The sequence below is a fragment of the Uranotaenia lowii genome, chromosome 2, assembly GCF_029784155.1.
Source record: "Uranotaenia lowii strain MFRU-FL chromosome 2, ASM2978415v1, whole genome shotgun sequence".
Lineage (NCBI taxonomy): Eukaryota > Metazoa > Arthropoda > Insecta > Diptera > Culicidae > Uranotaenia > Uranotaenia lowii.
Window position 1 is genome coordinate 213,670,731 of NC_073692.1, and position 27,784 is coordinate 213,698,514.

Sequence of the window (27,784 nt, forward strand, 5' to 3'; positions counted from 1 at the left end):
CTGGGAGAAACTTTATCTCCTACTTAGAATGCCTTTTTTGCCATTTAAAAAATTGTTAGGATAGGGCTACCCTACAAAAGTGGTTGGTAACAGCGCAAGTATTATTTATTTTATTGAACCGAACATTTAAAAAATCGTCCAATATTTGAGATCAGTAAACTAAGTCTATATTTTCATAACACGATTTTCATAGAATAAAACCTTATAGGATTGAAATCAAGCCAAAGCTTACAAATGGCAAATATCTCCGATTTTATTGAAGCTAAATTTAATCTTTTTAGTTTGGCGCTTTTTTTGAAGCATCAGTATTAAGATCAATTAATAACCTCAAACACTTAAATACAAAAACAGTATACTATTTTAAAACAATATAAAATAAATTTAAATTATCTCGAAATCCACTTTAACACAAAAGTTGAGCTAGAGATGAAAAATAACGACTCTTTTTGGTGTTTACCTGTTTTTTCGAACGATGTATTTTTAAATAAACACAGTTTTTTCAGCCTCGGAAACTACTGAACCGATTTTCTTGAAACTTGGCAGGCCGGGAAGGTTCCTATAACAGTTTGAGACCCCTCCTTCTTACTGGAAGAGGGAAGGGGGTATCTAAAGCAAAAACGAAATGTTTGCATAACTTGAGATCCATTCAAGCAAATGGTACCAAATTCGGCATGGGAGGGGATTTTGTTACGAGAAATATTTTAATGAATGTTTGGTTGTACAGAGGGAAATTAGGAAGCGGGGAAGGTCTCTTACAATTTTTCACATAGCTTGACTGTTCTTTATTGAAATGGATTCCTCAATTCGATGTTCGCAATTCGATCAACTCACATTTATTACCAGGTATGAAAAAACTCCAGCCATAGCACATTTTTGAATCAACAACTGCAGTAGTTTAGAGCGACGAAATCCGCTTTTTGGGCAGAATTTGCGATCTCCGTCAGAAGTTGCATTCAAACGATCTTATAAAATTATCATTTCAAATTTTCGCACATTTTCGGAGTAAAAAAATAACTTTACCTCCGGATGCCATGAACCAATTGCGCAAAGAAACGATCGAAACCAGTAAATAAACAGTAAATTTTTGCACACCCATCATAACCCAGTTCCAAACACATCCACAAGGAGGGTTATAGCAGTTCCGGCAATAAGTGTTTCTATGGATACTTATTTTATATATTTGCGCACAATTAAAGCATGGATCACGATGAATCTGGACGCCTTAAAACGGGTCTATCTCGGAGCTATGTAAACGAAATAAAAATGTTTTTACTTTAAATGTAGGGTTTTTATTGCACTTTGAAGGAAAAATAATAAAAAAATTATTCCAATAGTGATTTGATGAATTTTCGAACTTTTCGTCGAGTACCACTCACCATAGTTTCAGGGTTGCTAGCGATTTTTCGTTTTAAAACTCCAAAGTTTTTCCCGGCTTCCCCGGTTTTTTTCCCGGTTATAAATTATGATTTTCTCATTTATCATACTCGTTTTTATTTCTAAATATAAAATAATGTTGAAAAAAATATAAGAGGCCTCAAATTTCTCACAATTGTATCCCAAAGCTTGTTGACGGGTTACAAATCATGACAAATACCTTGGCGTCTTTTAACACGTAGTCTTTTTGTATCAAATTGGCAAGTTTTCATGGTTTTTTAAACTATCTAACGAAATTGGCATCTGAACTGAAACTATAATGTAGTACTTTTCAGCCACTGTTAAATTTTCTAGAATTTTTATAGAGTTCTAGACAAAAATTGTATAGTTTGTATAGAAATATGTAAAAACTACATCCCAATATATTATCAAATTAGCTTGTTGAGAGAGCAAGCTTTTGTTAGAAAGCTTTCTTCTCAATAAGTATAGAAAAACCAAATTAGCTATAATAAAAGTCAGTAATATTCTTAGTCCTAGATTAAGGTTGCCAGAATTTTTTCCATTCCCATCCGGGCCTAGCAATTCCGGGCATTTTTTACAAAAAACCTGGCAAAATCCGGGCATGGATTTCAATTTTTCAAATCCAAAAACCGGGCAATAACCGGGCAAAATTCAGATGTTATTAGTTATAAAAGCAAAGAAAAAATGCAAAAAAATGAAATTAATATTTTATTAATGTAATTGCAGACTTCCAAAAACTTTTTGGAACACTTAAATATTTATAGGTATAAAAAAGTAAATCAGCGAAATAATTTGAAACAACCGTTGAAAATTTCCATACCGTTAATCGATTTTGGTGAAACTTACTCAAAAACTTTGATTTTGTTTTTGGTTTCTTTGTGAAAATTGTGAAAAAATCCGGGCAATATCCGGACTTTTATCACGATATCCGGGCAACCGGGCCGGACCGGACTTTCTCGAAATTTTGCATCGAATATCCGGGCAAACCCGGATAAAACCGGGCAATCTGGCAAGCTTATCCTAGATGTAAAAGGCGTGCTATGCATGGGGAATCCGGAATCCTATTTTTGGCTAAAATTTGTCAAAGATTAGATTTAACAAGGTAAATTTCAGTTGTGACACTTGTCAACTTGAATAGGGTTATGTCTGACAAAACTTAAAATCATCAGATTGCAATTAAATATTTAGATATTTTCTAAATGCAGTTTTTATTTGTTCAAATTTTACGACATATTAAAAAAAAATGTTTTTTCTCAAATACAAATCAGTGAATAACTTCAGAAGTGCGCTAGTTATTTGAACTAAAGATTCGTGAAAATATACAAAATCGTGTATAAGACAGAGCTGAATTTTAATCGCTTTAATGTAAAATATTATTTCATATCACGGTAAAGAAATAATTTTGAAAATATTTTTGAAATTACGTAAAAAATTATTAAGCATAACAATTTTCCCGGTGAGGTGTCGAAATTCACGGTTTTTTCCCGGTAGGTGACGAGATGAAATTCCAAAGTTTTTCCCGGTATTCCCGCTTTTCGCCGTTCGCTAGCAACTAGCAACCCTGTAGCTTGGACACCCTATAGAGTATTTCCTGAGACAGATTGTGCTAGGGTAGCTTTTTGTTTTTGTTTTGAAAAATGTAAACACCAACTGGTCGCCATTTTGATCTTTGATGATAAGCACTGTTCAATGCTTTCAAGAAGTTTTTAATTCTTAAATTAAAAGCATCAACATACCTTCATGTTTTAACTTGTTATGAATTTATAAATCATTAAATAAAGAATTTATATTCTCCTCACCAAAGTGCGCTTGCAAATCCACTACAATTGCACTGTCAATTTTATTTCGTTACTATCTGGTCATTGAACATGCGAAATGTTGTTGTTATGTTTACCCTACCACGATATGCCGAGAAAATGTAAAAATGAGAAATCAGCTGTTCGTCTGACAAGTGGGGAAATGCCTTATTCACTGACCTCAGCGGCCATTTTGTTCCACAATCTCTTCATCTCTGTTGCATCCCGAGTTGTCTTACCATTCTTCTTCATCTTCTGCTTGACAATTGCCCGAAATTTTTCGATAGGGTGCACAGCAAAAAAAAATGTAACGATGGACGATGTAATTTCTGGAAACGTTGTAGTATTAGGGATTTCTGTTGAAATAATACATCTAAACGATGTACACAATGTGAATACGTCGTGTGGTGTAATATCACAACTTTCTGTGTGATATCGCATCAAGTAGTCAATGTTTTCTTCAATTGACGTTCAAATTTCTTTCATTTCAAAAAGTTAGAAACGGATTACGGACCTCAGCTGTATTTGTTTGGCGTGTAAGTACTTCCAAAATTAAATAAAAATGTAAGCAAACCTGTAGCTTTGAATATAATTTCGTAATTTTTCATTTTTAGGAAATTTGGCCCATTTTGCATCAGCGGTACAATAAATATCAAATGGTTTCAAACAGCCGGATACATGCTGACGATGTAATATTAAGTAACATTTGCGACTCAAGTTATGTGCAGGTATTTGATGTAATTTCACAATACTTTTTTTGCTGTGTGGAATTGAGGGCAGTTCGGTGGGTTGATGTCCTTTTCGACAAAATCCATCTGTTGGCCCGATACCACTGTAGTACCTCTTTGCTGTAGTGGCAGCTTACCAAATCTGGCGAAAACTTTACTGGTCCTTTGTGAGATCTAATGTACGGAAAACACGTTTTTCAGGCACTCCTCCTTGTACATCTTCACGTACGTTTCGTCATTCATGAGGATGCATCCGTCGTACTTCGTTGGAATCTTGTTGTATAACTTCCGGGAACGTCCTTTGGCTACTAAATTCTGCTTCAATGTCCGGTTTGGTTGCTTACTGATCCGATAGGATCATATTCCTTCGCGCAGACGAATCCTTCTGACGGTGTACGGCGTTGAATTTCTTGGCGATGTCGTAGTCCGACTACCCTACAGAGATGCCAATGTGCCTGATTTTTCAGGCATTGCCTGATTTTTTGAGGCTCTGCCTGATAACCTGATAAGCCTTTGAATTTCCCTGATTTTTGAAAATATGCCTGATTTTGGGTAGTAAGGAACTTGAGTAGGTACCATAGCTGAAGTGAAAAAGTGAAAATGTGTCTGAATCAAAGCAATCGTAAGATTTCCGTTAATTCTTATTTAAAAAACGAATTTAAATGGAATCTTTCGATTGCTTGATGCAGTAGAATTATTCAACCAAGTAGGCTCACAACACATCATATTAGAGTGAAAATGTGGAACGATGATAAAAAAAAGGTCATCACTTTGAGCGAAATGTCCGTTACTTTAACGCTGCCTGATTTTGCCTGATTTTTATTTCGCCAAACAGTGCGATTCATCGTGATCCATACTTCAATAACAAAAATTACACTGTAAAAAAACAAATTTTAAAAATGCTCTCGGGCCCGAAAAAACACGTGTGATGCCATTAGGTCAACGCCTGCTCTGCCGTTAGAAGAATAATTGTCACATGTTACATTCTGAAATCTTCTACTTTTTGGTGTCTAAGGGTATATACGGACGATAGTATTGGCGAAAAATTGGCCTCAGCCATAACCTCAAACTATGATTTGCTGGCGGCCTCACCAGTGATGCTAGGTACGTTACTAAAATCAGTATTTGTTTGATTTCAACTAATTATAATATTTCTGAATTGATTAAATTGATTATTTTTTAAATGTCAACAGCTAAACGTTTGAATTCATTATGAAACGTCCCAAAATCGATGAAGATAAGCCATATTTTTCTAACGAATTTTCAAGGTAAATTTGAAACATCTGAAATGTGTTTTCATATACTGCTTGATAGATTCAAAATTTGTTTCTATCTTCTAAACGAATGCCAAATCATTAACTGTTACAAAAAAAGTAATTTAAAGAAAGCCCGTCTATGTGGACTTTGAAAATAATCTCCTAAATGCTCTGATTATTACAAACAAATCCATATAATTCGCTACATCGTTTAAGTGTGCGATAAAGGCAGTTGTTATTCCGTTCAGACAAATGTTGCAATCAATTTCTACGCATTTAATTGCATTTCATTTTTTTTCTAGAAATCTACGGGAATATTGCAAATTCTCAGTACTTATGAAAAGGTTTTTCAATAACAATGCAATAACAATGCAATTAAAAATATAATCATTTTCCAAATATCAATGCACTTGGCAACCCTGAAGGCCAAAAAAAAAATCAAAACACGAACACCGTGTATCGTTTTTCCACAGGGCGAATTTGTCGATATGAGTACCGGAAAAACGCGTTTATCGTGCGCCCTTCTCAAAAATCGATTCTGTTCTCCCATGGTTTGAGGTTATGGCTGAGGCCTCATGCTAAGGTGGTGTTCGTGTAAAACTGTCAATATATCCTACTAGAGGACATATGTATTTCAAGTTTTTTGTTTGCCGTTCTTTGATAGAAACATCAAATTCACTCTAAAAAACATGTTTTCATTAAATATTATAAAAATATTCCTCGCAACGAAGCGCTAGACACCTAAATACCTCATAAATATCAAAATGTAACATGTGACAATTATGCTTCCAGCGGCAGTGCTCCTCTCTAATCACTGATAGTCGAAAATGGGTCTTAATTTCGTTTAACAGCAAGATGCCATGTACCACGAAAAAAGTGTTTGACTGATTTAAACAATTTTTTTTTTTGAATAACAAGTCTGTTTTTTATAAAAATTCCGCCCAGAGTTTGAGAAATTTTTACAACGAATTTCTGAGTCCTGTTGGAATACTAAAAATAGTGTATAAATGCAGTTATCTCTCCAAATAGTTCGTAGAAGCATAATTATTGACTCTAACGTAGTAAATTTTAAGAAATAATCTTGAATTTATAAAAATACATAAGTGGTACCTACTACTTTTTTCATACCGTCAACTGGGGCAACATGCAACAATTTTCAACTTCAATGGCTTCTAAAAAACTTATGTTCACAATTAATCCTACCCCTTATGCATCAAAAGTTTTAAGGATGCTGGGGTATCAAATTGGCGTAGTTAGAAAAATTATAGGTTTCTTCAGTTTTTTTTAATTTTCTAAAAACATACGATTTTCACCCTCCTTAGAAAATGGGGTAACTTGCAACAAACTTTGTTTTTAATGAAAAATCTTATGAACACGTACGAAAATTTATAGTTTTTAATATATTTGCGATGCCTAAAAGATCATTACGCATGACAACACCAGTTGCAGTAGTTTTTGGGTCTGTAATAACTAATTTTCACATTTTTTCTGAAAATGAAGATGCTGCATACATTTAGGGGTTAAATAATACTAAGAAAAATTCTAAAAGCTGAAATCATTAAAATAAATGTTTGTATGAATGAAATTCCAATGTTTACAAACGCGTGATGCAAAACATTCATATTACAACACATGGAAACGAGATTTACAAGGTATTTCTTTGATTTGCATTTTGTTGCATTTAACCCCAGACACCTAACGGAATTTTAAAAATATTTATTTAAAAAAATTGGGTGATTGTTCGAAAAATATTTTTACACCAACAATGTTGGTATAACATGAGGAAACCAGTTAAAAGTTTGTAGGTAATATTATCAAGCCGATCCGTCATACTGGGTAAAGTTTTTTTTGGCATAAAAAAATGTTAAAATTTGTACATTTATTGCTCGATTTTTCAAATTTCACATATAAATAAAAATCTTAAGAAAACTAGCTTAAGATGTGAGAAATTATGTCATCATCATTTTGTGATCATTAAAAGATAACTTTATTACAATACATTAAATAAAAAATTAATTTAATGTAGTGTTATATAAATGTTGCATCGAACCCCGCTGTTGCATGATGCCCCGTTTGACGGTATCAAGTCTTATGATTTTGTCTTGGTACATTTCGTACTCGAAAATTATCAAATTTTTATTTTTTCAAATTCGAGTCGATGATAGTGATAGAGATCAATAGGATGCAAGAACACATGCGAGATATTCATGAAATATCACGATCACCGTGGTGTAATTGGTTAACATCGTTGTACTTAAGCGGAGATTGCAGGTTCTAGTCCTGTCGGGGAGCCGTTGTATCTTTTTTGAGAAATTCATGGCATTTACAGCTTATGTTCTTCGTTTTCGTTGATTCAAATGTTTCACTAAAATTTTTAATAACTGATTTAATTTATCGGCCTAGCGCTGAAAAGTGATGTCCTTTTTAGTAAGGACATCTAAAGATTATGAAATTTTTTTATACAGGGTGACAAAAAAGTCCGGTCACACTTTTTTCGGGTCGCCTGTAGCCTACACGTTGCATCTCTCTGGTGCCATCTATATGTTAAATGTAAGGGCTAACTTCGCTGCCCACAGTGGCAGAGTTTCGTTTCTGTGCAGTTTGTTTACATTGAGTTGTGAGCTATGGCAGAGTTAAGAGCAGCTGTTATTGCTGGATATGTGAGAGGGTTCAAACCCGGACACATATTTAAACATCTAAATCCGCTCAGAATCAACCGGAAATACGTGTATCAGACCATAAATCGGTACCTAGAGACCGGAGGAACCGAGGACAAGGCACGATCTGGACGACCAAGGTCTGTGAGAACTCCAAGGCTGATAAAGATTATACGAGACTGGATTAGCCGGAATCCCGCCCAATCTGCACGGAAGCTGGCCAGGAACCTTAAAATGAACCGAGAATCAATCCGCCCGCTTCTGCGTAAGGATTTAAAACTTACACCGTACGAAAAACAGGTGGTTCATGGGGTTACCAAAGCTACAAAGGACAAGAGGTACCAACGGTCGCGGGAGTTGCTCGGTTGGCGCGCAGATGACGAGATCATTTTTTCGGACGAGAAGCTGTTCGTTTTGGAGCAAGCAGTCAATCGTCAAAATGATCGAGTTTGGAGTGTGAGTTACGGTAATTCTTCAAAGTTCATAAAATTCTTGATACAATATTCAAACAATATCTACAATTCAAACTTTAGTTTGATTCGATACACTCGCATACTCCAATATCTTTTGATGAAGTATAATCAGACTTTTCGGACGTTTGTTTCAACTTTCAATTTTCATAAATAATTGAAATTGGTCGTAAACTGATCACTATCAACTTTTTGCCGTAGATTGCATTTCATATGGTCCATAAAATTGTTAACGATCCAACCCAGCTCCCCGGAATCATCTTAAATAATAGAAACCAATGCAAGACAAAGACACATCAACCTTTTCCCGAACCGAGCTTCCCGTAAAGTTAATTTCTATTTCCGATTAAAAATTCCCTTTGTTCGCAGCGAAATCGTCGTGATCTCACATCCGCCGCCACCAAACAACATTTGCAGATAGAGGAGGTACGCATTAAAACCGAAAACTTTATGCAAATGAACTCTCTGCTTTCTGCGGAGAGCACTTCTAATTAATTAGTGTGCGCTTGGGTAAAGTTTTCCCGGAAAGTTTTCCCCAATCTGGTTCCGCTGCTAGGGCACAAGCCTTGGGAACATATGTAAACCTGTGTGCATGTGTGTGTTTGTTTATGTAAGTTTGTTTGTCGGTATAAACGCACCCCGAAAAGCACAAGCATTTGTGTGTGCTACAGCCTAGTAGGTCCTTCTTCTATCGTGAATCGTGATGGTGGCAGCAGCGTAGGAAGCAAAAGTTATCGGGCCCTGTGAACCGGAGGTTTCTCTATACTAAAATGGGTACCCGGGAGCCAATATTTAATTTAGCAAAGCTAATGAAAGCAATCAAATCGGCAATAAAATCATCGCAAATAATAGAACAGAGCTGATGGGAGTTGGAAATGCAATCCTACACGTGTGTTCAACAATTTGAGCGGGATTTTTTTCTTCATTTCTTCAAATCTATCATCTCGTGATTGCATTAACTAAATTCTGAAAACAAAATTAATGCTAAATTTAGAGAGCTAGTTAGCGTTGAGATATCAGACTTTTTTTTGTTGTTTTTTGCAATTCTTGCATCATTTAGCGATTCGTTGATTCTGCTTCAGTATTTAGATCGAAACCAACGGCAACTACAATCTGAGTCTTAGCTAATTATCACAAGATGGAATCGCATTCACATGAACGATCCTATGCACTCCAATATTCCTTATTCTATTTCAGACTTCCAACCCTAATCCACACTAAACGACTTGAACTGCGATTTTTGTTGTGAGACGAACTTTGTTGTCTGTTGTTGGTTTTGGAAACATGAGAGAGTCTCAGTGTCTACCGAATAAAATGGGAGACATTGAGACCTTCTCGAGACCAATCGTCTCCTAGTGTGGACTAAATAGGCTTTGAACTCCAATACGAGACTTCGTCTATCTCGGCTCATTGGTCACCGCAGGCAAAGACACCAGGCGTGGGATCTACGCACACTCGGAGTAGATATTCGAGTTTTACTGTTAAGAACCATTTTTGGCGGCGTGCAGGAGAATGGGAGTATGGAGGCGAAGGATGAACCACGAGCTCGCACAATACCTTCATCGGTTAAAGCTCATCAGCTCGCTATATCGCCCGGAATGCGTTGATATGGAGGAATCGGCAGAACATGCAATCTTTGTCTGCCCCATGTTCATGTCAAGGCGTAAGAATCTTCTAACCTTCTACCGCTGAGAATGTTGTGAATGAAATGTGTCGCCAGGATCTTTTATGGTGAAATATAATCAACGACATTTCGCGATCTGATACGGATTAGGAGAGAGGATGAACTGAGAAAAAGAGAAAGTCAACCTCACGTAACAAGCTAAACGAAGGTCTTGGGACTCGTATGACACCACAAATCAAAAGCAACGCGATCTTAGGGCGCGGTATAACCCTAATCTGGACTCATACGTGTGATGAGGCTTAATAGGTCTAACGTACTCAGTTACGATCTTTCCTACAGCAAGAGGAACTTGAACCTCTTGTATAGTATCAAAAGTTGAAACAAGAGGGCACATCAGGCACACGAGTCCTAGGTGGTTTTAGTTGGACGAACCCACTCACGGCAGCAAACACACCCGGCTGTTATGGTTTGTAGTCAAATTTCCATTTCGTACACAGCCACAGGGCTGGACTAGTGACTGGAGTGACTGGAGGGTGAGCAAATCTTTAACCGATGGCCACCACTTTGCTATCCGCTATGGTGTGGGCACAAGTACGCGGACAGATAGAAGAGGTACGACAACAGGAGCACGCCTCTGGAAGACAACACAATTCGACCGGAACGTCTTCGTCGAAGTGTTCAAGTGGGAGCAGAATTTGGATAACCTGTCCGCGAAGAACCTGATGAGAGTACTCGCCCGCGCATATGACGCTGCGATGACGAGGAGGGCCAAACGGAAGACATTCGGCAACCCGTCTACTGGTGGATGACGAAAATCGCGGACCTGCGTACTAACTGCCTACGGGCTAGGTGATATATGCAGAAAGCGAGGACCCAGTCAGCGAGAGAGGAGCGTAGAGTGCCCTACGCAAGAGCGAGGTCTGCCCTGTGCAGGGCAATTAAAGCGAGCAAAAAGGCACATTTCAGGCAGCTCTGCGAGGATGCCAACGGCAACACCTGGAGAGACGTTTACAGTATTGGCATGGCCAAGACACGGAGCGGAGGTTTGCCACAGGAAACGTGCTCGAAAAAACTGCGTGAAATCGTCAACGAGCTGTTCCCACAGCATGCATTATGGTAATATGATGACTAGGATAGATTTTGTTGGAGGAACTGTGGGACATTGCTAAATCCCTCCAGTTAAACAAAGCTTCGGGTCCGGATGGCATCCCTAACGTAGCAGTGAAGGCCATGCTCATGGTGAATGCCATTCGACTACACCCATAGAAGAGGTTGCAAAAATCCAATGCCTATTTAGCATATCTCTGTGCCGATAATGCGCTGAAATGTGCACTGTGCCGAAGACGGTATGTTTGAAAAACCGTAACTGGCATAAGGACTCGGCTCCCAACCAAAATGATGACCACTACATTCAAGCAAAACAAGAAAAACATTTAATGGGATTTCCTTCCTATTGGATAATTCATCCCAGAAACAAGAAAATAAAAATTAAAACCACAGCGCCGTAGTGAGAATCGAACTCAAATCACCAATTATATCGTCCTGCCAGTCCGACATCTTTACCAGTGTACTATTCGAGCTTCATGCAGGACGAGGGATATTTGTCATACGGTTTCTGTCACCGATAAATCACACAAAAAACGCACAACGGCGGCTTCCCGGCGTTTGGCCTCCTTTCAATGCATTCCTTTGTCTTAAGATGGAAACGGGAAAGGGAACGGGAGTGAAGGAACGGGAAACCCATTGAATGAGAACTGTGCTTTGCTTACTGCCTGCTATTACATACACACGCTACATACACACAGCTGCCAAAGCCGGGCAGCTTGGCCGGGGTTGTTTGCCGGCGGATTGAATTGAAGGAATATTTTTGTTGTTGCTTTTGCTACACACGCACAGTGCTCGGTTCGCTGGCTGCCTGGTGTTGCCCGGTATTTATTTCCATCCTTCTTCGTCTTGTGATGCGATAGGGAGGGACGTGAATTCGTTTTTATTTTGTTTCATTCAGACATACGCAATTCGGTTAACTTGGGAGGTTAATGCCGATGGGAGCAAATCGAATCAGCACCGGTCGCGTTATCTTCTTGTACCAATGATGCCTTGTACCAGTGATGCCGCCATTGGCACAGAGGCTGAACTGTGGGTGTAGTTATTGAAGGAGCAGTGGTTACCCTTGACTTAAAGAACGCCTTCAACAGCTTCATTTGGGCAGGAATCCGGCATTTATCTGTAGGATGGTGGAGTGCTACTTTCGTATCCGCCAACTACAGTATATGACCAGCGAGGGATTGGAAACAGTGAGTGTCTCGGCAGAGATGCCACAAAGATCGATACTTGGCCCGGTATTGTGGAACATAGTTTACGACGAACTGCCGCTCCCCATAGGAGTAAGACTTGTGGGATTCATCGACGACGTGGTTCTCCTGGCATCGGGCCCATCGACCGAGGAGGTCCAGCTACTCGCCATAGTAGCGATCGAGAAGGTGAAAAGTTGGATGCGTTCCAAGAGCTTGAGTCTGGCTCACCACAAGACCGAGATAGTGCTGATCAAAAACCTGATTTCAGCACAAACACCAAGTGTACGATCAAGTACTTGGCAGATTTCAGCACAAACACCAAGTGTACGATCAAGTACTTGGGGTAATGATCGACGATCTTCTGAGCTTAATGGCCCACGTCGGCTGCACCTGGCAAAGAGCGCCAATGGCGACAGCAGCCCTCTCGCGGGCCATGTCGAACAACTCAGCGATCCACTGCAGCAGAAGGATGATCCTGACGAGCGTGACCTCGCCCGTTTTGCGGTATGGACCGGTAGGCAGCCTTGAGCAGGCAGTGCAATCTGCAGAAGCTCTGCAGCGTGCAGCGGCTGATAAACCCGCGGGTTATCAGCGCATACCGAACAGTGTCCTCGGTAGCTGCTGATGTCGTGACGGGGGTCATGCCCATCTCGATCTTGTTAAAGGAAGATATCTTCCGTTCAAGAACAGGCACATGCCCAATCTGCGGAAACATGCCTCGATGTCCAACTGGCAGCAACAGTGGGACAGCTCGGAACGCGACCGATGGACCTATCGCTTGATCACTAACGTCGGATTTTGGATTGATCGGAAACATGGAAAGGTGGATTTCTGCATACCACCATCGATTTGGATATGTGGCCTCGCCATTCTGCCCAACCTGCCTGCGGTGACACAGTTGAGACACCAGAGCACGTAGTGTTCAACTGTCCGAGGTTCGAAGGAGTACGCATTAACTTGCTTGCCGCCTGTGGACCCGATACGACAGCCGAAAACATTGTGCGGAGAATGTGCGAGGACGACAATACTTGGCGCGTAGTTAGCGATGGTTTCACCCGAATCATGACTGTCCTGCAGAGGAACCAACAGCAGTCCGCGACCGGCGTAAGGTGACTCCTTCGTTGAGGAGCATCTGAGTATAGTGCGTCCGAGCCTAGCAGTAAAGCATACAAACATAAAACTTTACCTTCTGCATATACAGAGCTGCACGGTACGTCGCGTGCGTGTGTAGGATATCTCCACCGTTACCGTTGCGAAGTATCAGAGTAGAACGCGCTTTTTACGACGGGAGCTGCAGGGATAAGACTTGACCGTCTTCTCAGTCAAACTCGTAGGGGGAAGAGTATTCACGCCGTGGAGTTCTCTTGGATAGAGTAACTTCAGGTCGTCGGCGGGTGCGTTACCCGAGTCGGTGTAGGATGACGTCTTCGCCGGGAATCATCCGAGTAGATTCGGAAAGCCCCGGACGTGTGCTGTGACAGGCACGTGCCCAGGATCTGGTGCTCTCTATTGGCACACGGACGGGCAAAGAGCAGAGGGCCTCAAGCGAACCAAAGGGAGCCAAGACCTCAAGTCGTTAGAGGAGAGGTCATTGGTCTCGAACAGAGGCGGAGAGCACGATAATCGTGGTAACCAAGCGAGCATCGAGTAACGAATAAAGGCCGGACCTCAAGTCAGTGACAAGAGACAGAATGTGGGCCTCAAGCACCGAGTAGCGGTGAACGGTTAGTTGTCCCGTAAGCTGCGAATCGTGACAGTAAAGGAGGAGAGCTTTGCTGGAGTAGTACGAATAAACGAGCATTGTCGAGGAGCGCTTTGCGCGAATATGGTCTCCAATAACCGTATAGCCTTCGTTGCAGATCCGGATGTGAATGAATTATGCCAGGGGGTCCACCTGGTGTCGGAGTACATAGTATCATGAGTCACCAATTGAACCCATGTACCCAGAGTAGCAAACTGAAGAGTCGTGGTGGCTCGCCGTGCCTTGCCCAATCCGTAAAAAGGATTTACCACCTGGGTGATCAACTAATAAAAAATAACCTCCCCGTGATCCAGAGCGAAACTTTGTCAGGCAAACTTGGCACTTGCAGATGTACAGCAAAAAGAACTACGGTCACACCTGATGCTTATAGATAGCGACGGTCTGACCACCCAATGTGGCATAAATGGGGTGCAACTGAGTATCAGACATCAAGTAAGTTTGAAAGCCGGAGAGGAAGCAGCAGAGGAAGTAGCATATCTTTTTACTTGAGCTCAACTTCCGACCCAACTTCAGTCCTTATTTTAAGAACCAAATCTTCAAATAAGTAGCTGATTCATTTATTCGTCATTAGGATGAGAGACCCTTGTAATTGTTTTTTTTTTTGGGAATTTTCATCCGATTGGATGATGATTCATTTCACCTTGTAATTATTCCAGTGACCAAACAAATTTAAAGAAAAAATCTACCAATAAATATTTTCATATCATTATTTTCTAAATTCTCTCCACAGATTAGTGATTGTCTAAACTCTAAAGTAAGCATTTATTTTTCTGTCCATTTCAAGTTTTCAACTCTGAATTTTAAAAACAATAAATACTCATTTGTCCGAATTTTCCTCTACAGAATAAGCGTAAAACAGCATAATGGATCAAAACCAAACAAACCTTAATTGTTTACATTGAAATGGTAAACTTTTCAATAAAAACTATCAATCATCGTTCAGTGTGCAAAAATATTGCATATTCATCCATGCCATCTGGTACCATGCCAGCTGTTCATAAATCGGCAAAATCGCAAATGACCAAAAGAAGCGCTTCCCGCAACAGAAATGTTTACAAATTCGCAATCAACACCTACCTTCAAGCTGATGTAGAGCGCATCCAATAATACTGTGATGGTGTTACCCAGAATGGCATGCCGGGAAATTTGCGGACACAGAGAGCACGCATTACGGTACAGCTGCACCGAAATCACCACAGCCCTAAATAACGGAGAAAAGGATTGAAAAAAGTTTGTTTAATATAAACTGCAATTGATGTTTGTTTGCATTTCGGGTGATGATCGATGACAGCGACGATCACTTACCGCTTTGATATTTCCGTGTTGGGATCCATTCCTTGCTGTATCACATCTGAGATGGTTTTCAGTCCATCGAGTAGCCACATGGATTGGAAGTCCACGACTTCTGCCTTTGCCATTAACCGCAACAGCTGGCCGAGAGGTCGTTCGACTCCCAGTGGACCACCACCTTTGACGATGGTGTTGAGGAGTTTGGGCACCTGACTTTGCTTACGGATTTGGGGTGCCAATGGCTGAAGTTCGGTGATGTACTCTTCTGCTGCCTGAGCCATACGTAAGCGTAACTTTTTGATGCGCTTTTTATTCTGCTTAGCAGCCCCAGCTTCTTTTCCTTTATCACTTACACTAAGATTGTCTTCATCCTGATCTTGTTTGTTGGAACTGATTTCGTCTGGATTTCTTGTAGGGATACTTAATTCAACCGCCCGTTGCCGGATGTGTTCGATGTTTTCTTCATGGCGTCTGGCGGATTCTTGTTGTTTTTGAATTATTTTACGTTGTAGTTCTTCTGTTGTAGCTTGTTGCTGTGCTTGAAGGGCCAGTAATCGTTCTTCTCTGTCGCGAGCTTTTTCCCTGGCCAAGGCCTGTCGCTGCCTTTCTTTCTGCTCTTGCATTTTTCCAACCCTCTTTTCTCGTTCCCGCCTATTCTCACTCATTATCTGAAGTTTTTTCTGCCTTTCCTGTTCAATTTCCTGCCTTCTGCGTTCGACAGCGGCTTCCTTGGCAGCCTTTTCTTCAACTTTTTTCTGACGTTCGGTCTCCAAATCTTGCAACCGAACTTCCTGTTCTTTACAGGATTCTATAAAATCCAGCCTTTTATTCTGGGCTTCCAGGTTTTTGATGAAGGCAATTTCCTTAAGCTTTGCTTCTTCATCGTGAGCTTTCTTGATCTTATCCTTCAAATATTGCGAACGGTTTTCTGCGGCTCGCTGCAACCTTTCCTCCATACGAAGCCGCTTCTTATCGATCAGCTGTTGTTTGGCTGCTTTCACATCTTCGACTCGTGTCAACAACTGCTGGATCTTATGAGCCTTTTCTTTCTGGAGGGCTAGACGTTTTTCCGAAGCTCGCGTTTGCTTGGCCTGATATTTTTTCAATGTTTCATGTAAGGATCGACGCCTAGATGGACTGGAAAGCTTTGCGTGCAACTGCTGAGCTCGTCCTGGGTGCCTAGCTACCAGAGCCTGTAAAGTTGCCAAAGTTTGTGCTCTTTCCACCCAAGTCATTTCTACAAAACAAAGGTTCTCAAATCAGTTAAGAGTATTTTAATTTAAGTGTAAAGGAAAACTCACCAGCCAAAACCGCTTCGTAGCGCATCTCCAAAGTCATCTCGTCATCGAACAAACCGTTGGCGGAAATTGGTTCCAAATTCTCGGCACTAATTTCGTTGTCCTCGAGATCGATAATGGCCTCGCAATCGGTTTCGTCCGTTTCGGTATCAACGTCGATTTCTGGAACAAACAACACAAATGTAGGTACCTGGCAATCACAGCATGGCTCAGAAAAGTCTACTACAGCACTGCCTACTGGACGAACTCCAATTAGCTATGAAGCCGTCTGCAGCACAAAACCTGCATGATGAAAACGATCAGATCACGTAACACTAAAGCTTTTTTTCGTTTTCATCGCCGCCGAAATTTTGGAAACAAGCGTGTTTCAGTCTGTTGCACACGCTCGTCAAATAAATGTGGGCCAAGTTTGTAAGTTACAATGTTTATTGCTGGTTCAGATCGAAGATTGCACAATATCAACTTTTACATTAGTATAGGGTTGCCATTAAAGCCCTAAAATAAAAGTGCGGCAGACTCAATTTCTCACCGATTTGGTAGCACTGAAAAAGCTTCTATAATCTTCCAACACTGCCAATAACGTAAACATTCGCATGACTTCTTGTTGATGTGCAGCTGTGTTGCAGATTGTGAAATTGATTTTCGTTTAGTGAATATTATTTAATTTGTTCTCCGTTGTGTCAATTGTTAAAATAAAAATGAAGTGCTTCTTTCCATTTTGCTCCAATGAATTTTATCTGCATTCTTGATTAATTTCAATTAAAAAATTTAAAGTCTCAGTCACACAGATTACATTACCTCCCACGAATTTGAAAAGGTAAAAATGGTTATGCTCGATTGGAACGACTTTTGACAATTCGATTGGAACTCCGCGGTGACAGTCTGCCGCACTTTTATTTTAGGGCTTTAGTTGCCATCCGTCCCGCAAAAGCGGGACATGTCCCGCTTTTTTGTTGGATATCCCGCCGTCCCGCTTTTTCCCCAAAATGTCCCGCTTTTTTTTCTTGGAAAACTATGACAAAGTTCACTGAATTACACTGGAGAAAATCAAAATTAAGCCTAAATTTTAAATGCAGAACCTGAAATATTTTCTCTTTAATAACATGTTATTTTGCGAGAACTGTGGAAAATCGTGATTATGGCAAAAAACCGTGTAAACAGAAGTCATGTAAGAAGAACTGAGCAAAATCAATCCGAGTACAAAAAAAACCTTAGTGTACCTTCAATAGATATTCCTATAGATCACTTTGGCAGATGGTTTACGTATAAATTTGGCTATACAATTAGGCTTTTTTTCAAAGTTTTCTAAATGTCCCGCTTTTTTCGGCTGTGTCCCGCTTTTTTTTCGTGAAATGTCCCGCTTTTTTCTAAAAGTATCTGGTAAGCCTACATTAGTATGAAGCGTTAATATGAAATCTGAATACTGAAGTCTGAAATTTGAATCTTAAACCTGAATTTGAAATCTGAATCTGAAATCTTAGCTTTAATCTGAAATCTGAGCTCAGAACATGAAATCTTAGTCTGAGAAATCTGAATCTGAAATCTGAATTCTGAATCTGAGTTCTGAAATTCACATTCTGACATTTTATTCCCAAATCTGAATCTAAAATCTGAATCTGAGTCTGAGTCTATATTTTAATCTGAATCTTAAGTTCGGAACCCGAAATCTGGAATCGGAATCTGAGATCTGCAATATGCAATCTAGATCTGAATCATTTGATTTAAAAAAAAAAACTCATGACTCACCTGTATTTTGGAGCTCCCTAATCTGCGCCTCAAGACTTTCCTGCTCTTCCAGCAGCTTTCGTTGATCTTCGTCACTTTCCAAATCTTCCCGTTCTTCGAGTTCATCACAGCTGGAGAGATTAATTTCCGTTCTCGGAACGACGTTTCCACTCTTTTTGTTTCCTCCAACGGAAGTGCTGGAACTAACATCTCCCTCGGAGCAATGATCGCCGGAACCGTAATCCCTGATGTCCTCATAGACGGATAGTCCCCGGCGCTGTTGGTCTCCGACACAGCTCGCGTAGAGACTCTCGATGGTTGTCGATACCAGATTAGTTTGAATGTTCATGTCCACTTTGTTCAACTGGATGGCACTGACAGCTTCTTCCGGTTGAGGAGGGACGCTAGCTTCTGGGGGAGTTGGATTTGGGTCTGTTAAAATTGGTTTAGATTTGAGTTTTTCATTGCGAAGGAATTCTTTGTGAAGGGTTTTCAGTTTGAGACCGGTGAGGTCCGATTGCTGCCGGGAAATTGAAGGGGCACTGGATATATTTTTCGTTGAGTGAGATGAGCTTGTGGCTGTTTGTTTCTTGGACCCAGCTGGAGCAGTTGTAGGTCTTTTAGGCAAAGCTGCTGGGGCCGAAGGTTTGCTGGTTACATTTTTAGCTTTAGCAATGACTGGTAATGGTTTTGGTTTAGCAGACGTTATCGGAACTGGTTTGGAGGATTTTTGACCCGATTTATTTTCATGAGTTTTAACATTTTCTGACGAATCTTTCCTTTCGTTGCTCGTTTCTTCAGGGCTGGCATTTTCTTCAAGCAAAGAAAGAGTAGGTAAACTTGCGTAGCCACTGGGTTGATTAAATCGTGTGGCCCAATGTAGACTAGAGCGACGTTTAGTTTTAACCGTAAACCATCCGTCATTATTTGCTACATCTGAAGGAAGGCTTTTTGGTTCTGACTTGCGGCTTGTGACTGGACCGTTCAGCTGTGCACGGTTCTTTGAACTCTCGTTGATCGAGTTTCTCGAACCCAAACGATCTGTGCTTGCTTTGAGAGTTGAACTCGAACTATCGACGTCATCTCGAGAAGTTTTCCGAGAAAAGGAAAGCTTCGAAGAAGCCAAGGGAGGCTTCCTACGATCATTGATTTCGATCATAGTTTTCGATCGTGTTGATAGCCTTGACGAGACGTTTGATGGGCCAGGTTTATTACGAATCGGGTTGGGCATTGATCTCATGTGTCCCGGCCTAGCTGATGCAGAGGAATGAATGTTCGAAACAGTTGCACTTTTTGCAGGTAACGATACCGTTTTCGTCTGACTTTGAGTTAAACTGGACATGGTTGCTGACTTTCGAACATTGCTTGCTGTAGCTGTTACCGTTGGCTTCCCCAATTTTTGGGGAACTGAGGGGCGAGCAGGCGCTACGTTTTTGGCCTGTACTACAGGACGTGAACTAGATTTCAAAGCATTGTTCACAATAGTTGCATATTTGGGTACCGGCATCGGCTTCTTAAAATTTGCATCACTTTTATCTGACGGTTTTGGAGCCTCCGGTTTTACATTTTCCGAAGGTTTAATCATATCCGATTCTTCGTTCTTTTCTGCAACAATAGTCTCTTCAACTTTAACCTCTTCCTTAGGTTCTTCCTTATCTTTGTCAACTACTTCAGGAATCTTTATTTCCCCTTTGCAATATTTCTCCAGATATTCAGCTAACGTTAAATTTTCATCATCCAAGTTTGTTTGCGTATATTGGTCTAATTTTAAAACGTAGTTTTCCAAACCGCTACACACCATCGGTTGCTCAATTTCATGGGCTGCCCAGTTTCCGTTCTCAACCACACCACCCTTAAAAAAGGTTCCAATTCTACCGGGAAAACCTCCGGAACCCTTTTTTGTGCTCAAACTTTCCGTTGAACTAAAGTGCTTCTTCGGAGAACACTTATTAAAACCACTAGACGCTTGGTACTGAACCTGCAGCTGTTCTTCCTGACCTACCGGAGGGCAGGGACTATTTTTCCCAGAAATACTAGGACTCGATTTCCCGGACATTCCGGGACTCGTCATCGGTTTTCGAACACCTAAAATTTAAAAATGAATATAGAATTTTCCAGTACATCTTACAAGGCAAAAACGAAACTCACGTGGCACCGGATTGCTCTTCCGAACCTCCCAGGCCAACGACTGGGGACGTTGGGGCAGCGGTGTCGCTTCATAATCCCAGGACACCTTGAACCATTCGGCCAGGGCCCGGAAATCGCGGATGTAATTTTCCAGCACCAGTATCACCTCCATGCAGGAGGGCAGATTTTCGTAACATTCCACTGTCTGGTAAATTTCGTTGACCGAACGCTGTAGGTTCCCAAATAGGAACGCCCAGTAGCGGGCTTGCAGTTCCGATTTTTTATCCCGACCGGTTGAGGCGGATCGAACTCGGGGAGCGGACGATTTCGCTGCCGATGATTTGCTCTGGGAGGCGCTCTGGATCGAACGGGGCCGAAGGTGCATCGGAGGTTTCTTTATGTAGCTTCCTGTAGGGGTTTTGGTAGAGAAAAGAATGAATATGAGAATAGGTATAATAGTTAAAAATTGATGAGCTAGATTTAATCAGACCGGGCATCAATCATAGATGTTTCCCTGCTAAGCTGATGTAGAAAAAAGAATGCACTTAATACCCAATAGAAAACTCAGTGTAAAAGCAGAGTTGAAGCAAAGTCCACAAGGCGGGTCCAGGGCACTTGCGGGAGAGAAACTTGCGCGCTCTGAACTAGAAAGAAATCACCTGGGTCTGACGAGCTATTGGAGTATGCGCGATGCTTTTTATGTAGAGTTAACCCCTTTTTTTAACTCTATCGTAGCGAATTATCAAGTCTTCTAAAGTCAGGTTCTTTACCCCGGCCGTTTTTTGTTGGGTTTTTTTTTTACAAGATGGAAATTTGACTTCAAACCATAACTAAAACCACCTTGGGCTTCGTGTGCCATATGTGCCCCTTGGTTTCACCCTATGATACTACATCAAGGGGTAGGCTGCGTTCATGTACTTATACATCTCACTCTTTTCCTCTTTTTGAATTTTGGTCTTTCTCCTTTATCATATTTCTCCTTTTCCTCTATCGCTAACTTCAGACTGGTACGGAAGACCACGAGACGTGTGCCGGTTAGGTAACGCTTTCAAAGTAACTCGCGCTCGTCACAGCAACCACTCCCGCAGGATTTCTAACCATTGATTGAGAAACTACCAAGCTAGAATCCCGTCACGACCACCCCGAATGGTATCTCCGCTTCCTTCTGCTGCAGGAAAGATCGTAGCTGAGTACGTGAGTTCACGTATGAGTCCAGATAAGGGTTATACCACGCCCTCAGATCGCGTTGTTTTTGAACTGTAGTGTCTACGAGGCCCAAACCTTCCGTTAGTTTGTCAAATTTGGTTGACTATCTCGCTCACTCCGTTCATCATCTTTCCTGATTATTATTAGATCGCGCATGATTTGCGAGATTTCGTCGACTATATCACGCCACGACTGTTAGCTACTGAAGGTATTGCTTAAAGCACCCATGACCCGAAAGGAACTGTGTCAAGTAGAAGTTGACCTCTCCATACTTCCGACTTACCCAGTCTGAAAGTCGCGGGATTAGCCTATGCGTCCGTCTTGTGTTGTTCGATGCGTCCCATTGCTCCTGCCACTTGAGCCATTCTGCCAGATTTATGTCGATGGGAATCATGCCCGCGATGACCAAAGCTGCATCTGCTGATATGGTCCTGTATGCACAGAAAACTCGCATGGCTATCAGCGTAGTTTGGACAGTGCTACGCTTGCAAGGAGACGTCATCTATGACTTCCGATGCACATTCACAACAGTATTTGACATGTGCACCAAAACTTAAGCGATTGTCGACCATTACTCCAAGGTATTTCAGCTGCTGTTTCGAAGATGTCATGTGCCCTCCAACAGTAATCTCCATGTGCGGCACAACTCTTTTATTGGTCACGAGCAGAACATCGGTTTTATGGTGAGCTATCTGAAGCTTAACTCCCTCCATCTAGACCCTTTCTACGGACACCGTTGCAAGGTCTTCTACCTCCTTGATTGTTTCGCCGGCATGGCATTCCAAATCACAGGTCCGAGTATGGAACCCTGTGGAACACCCGCTGATAGGGCAGTCGATCGTAACCCAGTTTCGGTTTCGTACGTCAGGACTCGATTTTCGAAGAAGCTTCCTATTATCCTGCAGAGGGTATTGGGAACACGCATCCTGTGAAGCGCTTTGGCAATCGCTTCCCAGCTTTTATCAACACAGAAGACGAAAGTAGACTGTCAGACAGACGGTTTGGTTTTCGGAAAGGGAGATCTACAGTGGACGCCATCCGAATGGTGACAAAGTACGCGAAGCGCGCATATAAAAAGAAGCGGACAGGTTTTCGTCACTGCGCCATTGTGACAATCGACGTTAAGAATGCCTTCATCAATGGCAATCTTAACGTCGATTGTCACAATGGCGCAGTGACGAAAACCTGTCCGCTTCTTTTTATATGCGCGCTTCGCGTACTTTGTCACCATTCGGATGGCGTCCACTGTAGATCTCCCTTTCCGAAAAGCAAACTGTTTGTCTGACAGTCCACTTTCGTCTTCTCTGCAGGCTTGCAATTTCTCTAACGAGAATCACCGACGTGCTCAGTTTTCGATTCTCGGTAGAGATTCTCTGAAACGCACCGCAGAGATTTTTATCCGAACCTCTGTAGAGAATCTGTAAATCAACACGACAGGGCAAACACACACTACAGTGAAAAAATGTTTTCACCACGGAGAGCGACAGCGACGGCAGCTGGCTTGGCTTGTTGCGTTTACCAACACATACGAAGCTGCATCACTCGCCCGAAACTTTCATCGTTTGTTGATGCTATTATTATGCACACCATCGTGTTTCTTTTTGTTTTTGCTTTTTTGTGGCTTGAACCAGTCGGTTCTGTGTTTTCACCGGGGTGCTCTACGGGCTCTACGGTGACAAATTGTCGTACGCCGGAGCTATTGAACTTAGGTGTGTGTGGCTTTCGAAACCGGGGTGCGAAAAATGTGTGGAGAGGAACAAAAAATCTCTCCCGGGTGATTTGCAGCTACGGCACGGGGGTGTTTTATTCTCCGTTCTCCGTCTTTCTCGGTAGAGAATGGCATCTCTGCTTCTCTGTTGATAAAAGTCTGTTAAATATTATTCTCTCCAATAGCTTACCAAGGCTGTCCAGCAGACAAATGGGTCTGTATGATGATGGAAGCCTTTCCAGGTTTCCAGGATGTTTTCCAGGTTTCGGTAGTAGCACCAACTTCGCCGTTTTCCACGAAATCTTTTAGTTTTTCCGGACACTTTTCGGTCGGCGACCTTGGGCCACCGGATCTCGTCAGTGCAACTTTATAGGCTTGGCCGCATGGGTTATCATCTACGCTCTGGCATAACGCTCTGTAGCAGTTTTCTTTGCTTGTTTTAATAGCTCGCTCAAGTGCCACCCTGGCTGCTCGGTAAACGGCGACTCGCATTTCTCTATCGGCTTCATTTCTCGTCCGTTGAGCTCGTCGTCTGGCTTTTAGACAGCTAGTACGAAGCTCAGCTGTTTCTGAGGTCCACCAGTAAGCTGCCAGCCACCACTTCGATGTATTCCTTCTGGGCATGGTCATATCGTACACCGCTACCATCATTTTCGTCAGCTGCTCAGCATTATGGACCTGCGATGCTTCCTGCATGTACAATATAGCTTCGGTGCACACTTCCTTATCGAAAATTGTAGTCTTCCATCTCCGCTCATGCACTGGCAATTGCCTTACTGCCACCGAATTTCGGTCTCCTACGCTATAGCGTAACGCCTGGTGATTGCTGTGTGTATAATCGTCACACACTCTCCAATTTATGTCAGTTTTTAATGATGGACTCGCAAAGGTGATATTAATCATTGCCGTTGACTGGTATTTCATGCTTGCGATAAGTGCTGATGGATCCAGTGTTGCACAGCTCAACTTCCAGTCTTGCGAAGCACTCTAGTAGACTGTGGCCTCTAGGGTTGTTGCATCTACTACCCCAGTTATCCGCCCAAGCGTTGAAGTCTCCTCCTATTACTACAGGGGCCTTTCCTGTCAGTTCGTGAGTGAGTTCATCCAACATTGTGTTGAACTCCCCGAGCATCCATCTTGGTGGAACGTAGCAGCTGCAGAAAAAGATGCCGTTAATTTTTGCAAACACGAATCCGTCCCGAGAATCTACCGTTATCTCCTGGATAGGAAAACGTCCCGTGGCGTAGACAGCGGCTAAGCCAGACCTGTCCGCTATCCAATTACCGTTTTCAGAAGGAATTCTATATGGTTCTGATAGAAGCGCAACATCACACTTCCTTTCGCCTACCGTTTGCTCCAGCAGAAGCTGTGCCATTTCGCTAAGGTTGAGGTTCAGCTGGATTATTTCCAGTTTCACAAGGTCTTTGCCTTTGTATATACCAGGCAGTCCAAGCCACCAGTTTCGTGGACATTGCCATCTGCCTGCTTGCATAGCATACATTTCGGCTGTTTTTTTGCATTCTCGAGCGAAGTGTCCCTCTTCACCGCATCTTCGACAGCATCGTGACCGGTCAGGTCTGTTACAGCTTCGGGATAGATGACCAAAATTCCAGCAATTGAAGCAGCGTTGCACCTGCTTCGGTATCCTAGGTGCGGTTCTAAAATGCCCTATTGACCACCCAACTCTTACACTGCCTACCGTCAGTAGCGTGTTGGCCGCTGTTGTTGGAGAGAGGCGAATCGTTGCAATCTGCATAGCTACTGATTCGTTGCTCATGCCAGGTATGTTGGAAAGAGCTTTCTCGAGCTCCTCTGCAGTGGTAAACTCATCCAAGTTCTTACATTCAATGGACGCGACCTGTGATAGCGCTCGGACAGTCGCTTCATCGCCTAGGGTGCATTCGACAAGCTCCTTGAAGTCGGCGCTCTTTACCGTCGGGTCTTTTTTTAGCTCGAAGAGCGGTTCGCCTTTTTGGGTGCGTCTTGTTTTGGTGACGCTTTCATCGAGAGCAGATAACTTTGGCCCTGCGCGAAGACTTAGCCCTCGCACAAAGTGTAACTTTTAAATGACGCTCATTAAACCGGTTATTCTCTACTCTCGGACAGACAGTTCGGTTTTCGGGAAGGGCCTAGAAACTTCTTTGAAAATCGAACCTGCGAAACCGAAACGCAGATAGTTGGATTTGCAGACGATATCGCCTTACGCCTTTCGCCTAAATATTTCTGAGGCAAATATATTGGAAATTTCCAATTTTCTCGGCATGGTGAATGTATAATTAGTGAGCTATTGAATGTAGCGGTAAATTTATGAGTAAATGCAAAAGTGTGGATCGGGGGCGACAACGGTCAACCAGCTCGCTGCTGCTGGTCGGCTTTTCCTAGCTGCATTATTTCGGCTTTCGAAAGCCTTGACTTGAGTATCGATTTAAAGAACGCTTCAAAACAAAAATGTAAAATAATATTTATTGCCAGGTTGATATTCTTAATACCTCTACCTGTACACTGCCGCTATTCGCAAGACTGTCCCATATGCATTTTCGTCATTTTTCAGTTTTTCTAAAAAATCGTTCAAATGCAGTTTGTTCTTCAATTTAGACTAAACACTTTCATAACTTTGTTCTCAACATATATGAAAAAAATACCAAGTCATGTCTGTCCCATGTGAAATATACACGCAAAGATGTCCCATATGTCTATTTATACAGAATGCTTCAAAATTGCTCCACTAATTTACGTTAATTTACCAAATATTCATACAATGTGTGCGACAAAATAAGCATTCATTGAAATTGCGAAAGTTAGACTAGATAAAACGGTACAGTAAAGTTAAAAATAACAATCTCCATAACCTGTGGCTTGAAAAGAAGCATTTTCATAGCTTCCGGGACTTTTCAGAGTGTTTAAGGCAGCTCCCCAACACCGTATCATTCGTGAAATGCGCATGATAAATCAACACGACCTCCAAGTTGACTATCTTACACAGCAAAAAAATGTAAGGCTGGCCGATGTAATTTAGGCGACAAATGTGTTATTAATGTTTTTGGTTGTGATAATACATCCTAACGACGTGCACAGAGCGAACATGTCGTTCGGTGTAATTTCACAATCTGCTATGTATTATTCTAGCAAAGTAGTCGCTGTTGATTTTTTTGACATTCAAAACATTTCTCGTATTGAAAAGTTGTAAACGGATTGCGAAGTTAAAAAGGATTTGTTTGATCGGTAAGTATTATTAAAATTAATATTTTAGCTAAGCAAAATCTTTGTTACATTTAAATATCCATTTCTTCTGAGTTTTAGGGAATTTTAATCCAAGATATGCCTGAAGAAAAAAGGTTCGAGGTTTTCAAAACAACCGGATGCAAAGGTCAGTTTATATGTAATCAATTCTTTATCCGAACAGCGATTTATGTCTAAATAACCATTACAGGAATAAACAGTGGAACGTTACGACCTCAGTGATGCAGCTACAGTCCGAGGATGATGACAAAATCTGGAAGCTCATTCGGAAAGGAAGCGTTTTGTTCTAATTGCGGAAATTTGAGCGCAGCTTCGTGCGACTTTTTTATCGGGGCATCTATCAGGGCATCTGAAGAAAATGAGTCCAAAAGAAAAGCTCCCCTTGCGATAAAATTATTGTACAAAATAGTGACATTTAGTACGGCAGGAAGTTAAAATTACAAATAAGTGTTTTCAAATTCGATGATTAACAAGTCCCCTAGATATCGAAAATAAAACTCAAAGACATGTTTAAAGTTATGAAGGAAAAAATTGTTTCTGAAATATAATTTTTAAATATTTGAACAAATCAGGCCGATGAAGGTTTCAATAAAAATATGAAAATAAATCACAAATCATCATTTGAGTCCATTTTTTATTATGATTACAAAAATAAATCGCAAGCCATCACTTGAGTTTTGTAATTCATATTCTTATCGAGCTTTTTCTAATCTTAATCCAAATTCGAAACTTAATGAAAGCATAACAAATGATTCTTATTAATGAATCGAGTTAAAACGACGAATATTTTTGAGAAATTAGAAGATTCTTGAGCGAAGATTGATAATACTAACGGTTTTAAATTATGTCCTTTTTTGTTCTCGACTGTCTACTGCGATATATGCGATACATACATTTAGTGTAATATTCTACATAACAAAACTCCACATCAAAACAATGTAATATTAGATAGCATTGGCGACTCAAGTTATGTGCACGTTTTTGATGTAATATCGCAACACTTTTTTTGCTGTGTACGATAGACTTCCAAAGTGTTAACGATGCAGCGGATGTTGACACTAAAGTTAGACTTTTGACATCATCGTTGGTCACACTCTTAGATCGACTTGCACCTGAACGTCGCATTGTTGTGAGAGACAAAGAATTCCATGGCTCACAAGTCGTATTGAACAAGCCATCAAATTACGCAACCTGGCGTTTACTTTGTA

The 27,784-nt window shown here is 41.3% G+C and overlaps 1 protein-coding gene and 1 long non-coding RNA gene across 2 annotated transcripts in view; one reads left to right on the top strand and one right to left on the bottom strand.

Annotated features, from left to right (window-relative positions):
- LOC129747612 (S phase cyclin A-associated protein in the endoplasmic reticulum) overlaps nucleotides 1-27,784 on the bottom strand; it is a 57,788-nt gene that overhangs the window by 17,064 nt on the left and 12,940 nt on the right. The window contains exons 2-6 of the mRNA XM_055741904.1: nucleotides 20,444-20,830; nucleotides 18,317-20,380; nucleotides 16,574-16,732; nucleotides 15,288-16,509; nucleotides 15,060-15,183 (exon numbers count right to left, since the gene is read on the bottom strand). Of these exons, the coding sequence (XP_055597879.1) occupies nucleotides 15,060-15,183; nucleotides 15,288-16,509; nucleotides 16,574-16,732; nucleotides 18,317-20,380; nucleotides 20,444-20,830 (3,956 nt within the window). The remainder of the gene's footprint in view (nucleotides 1-15,059; nucleotides 15,184-15,287; nucleotides 16,510-16,573; nucleotides 16,733-18,316; nucleotides 20,381-20,443; nucleotides 20,831-27,784) is intronic.
- On the top strand, nucleotides 26,495-27,089 carry LOC129747614 (uncharacterized). The gene is made up of 3 exons (XR_008737544.1): nucleotides 26,495-26,558; nucleotides 26,631-26,703; nucleotides 26,767-27,089. It is a non-coding gene; the product is annotated as an uncharacterized LOC129747614 (long non-coding RNA).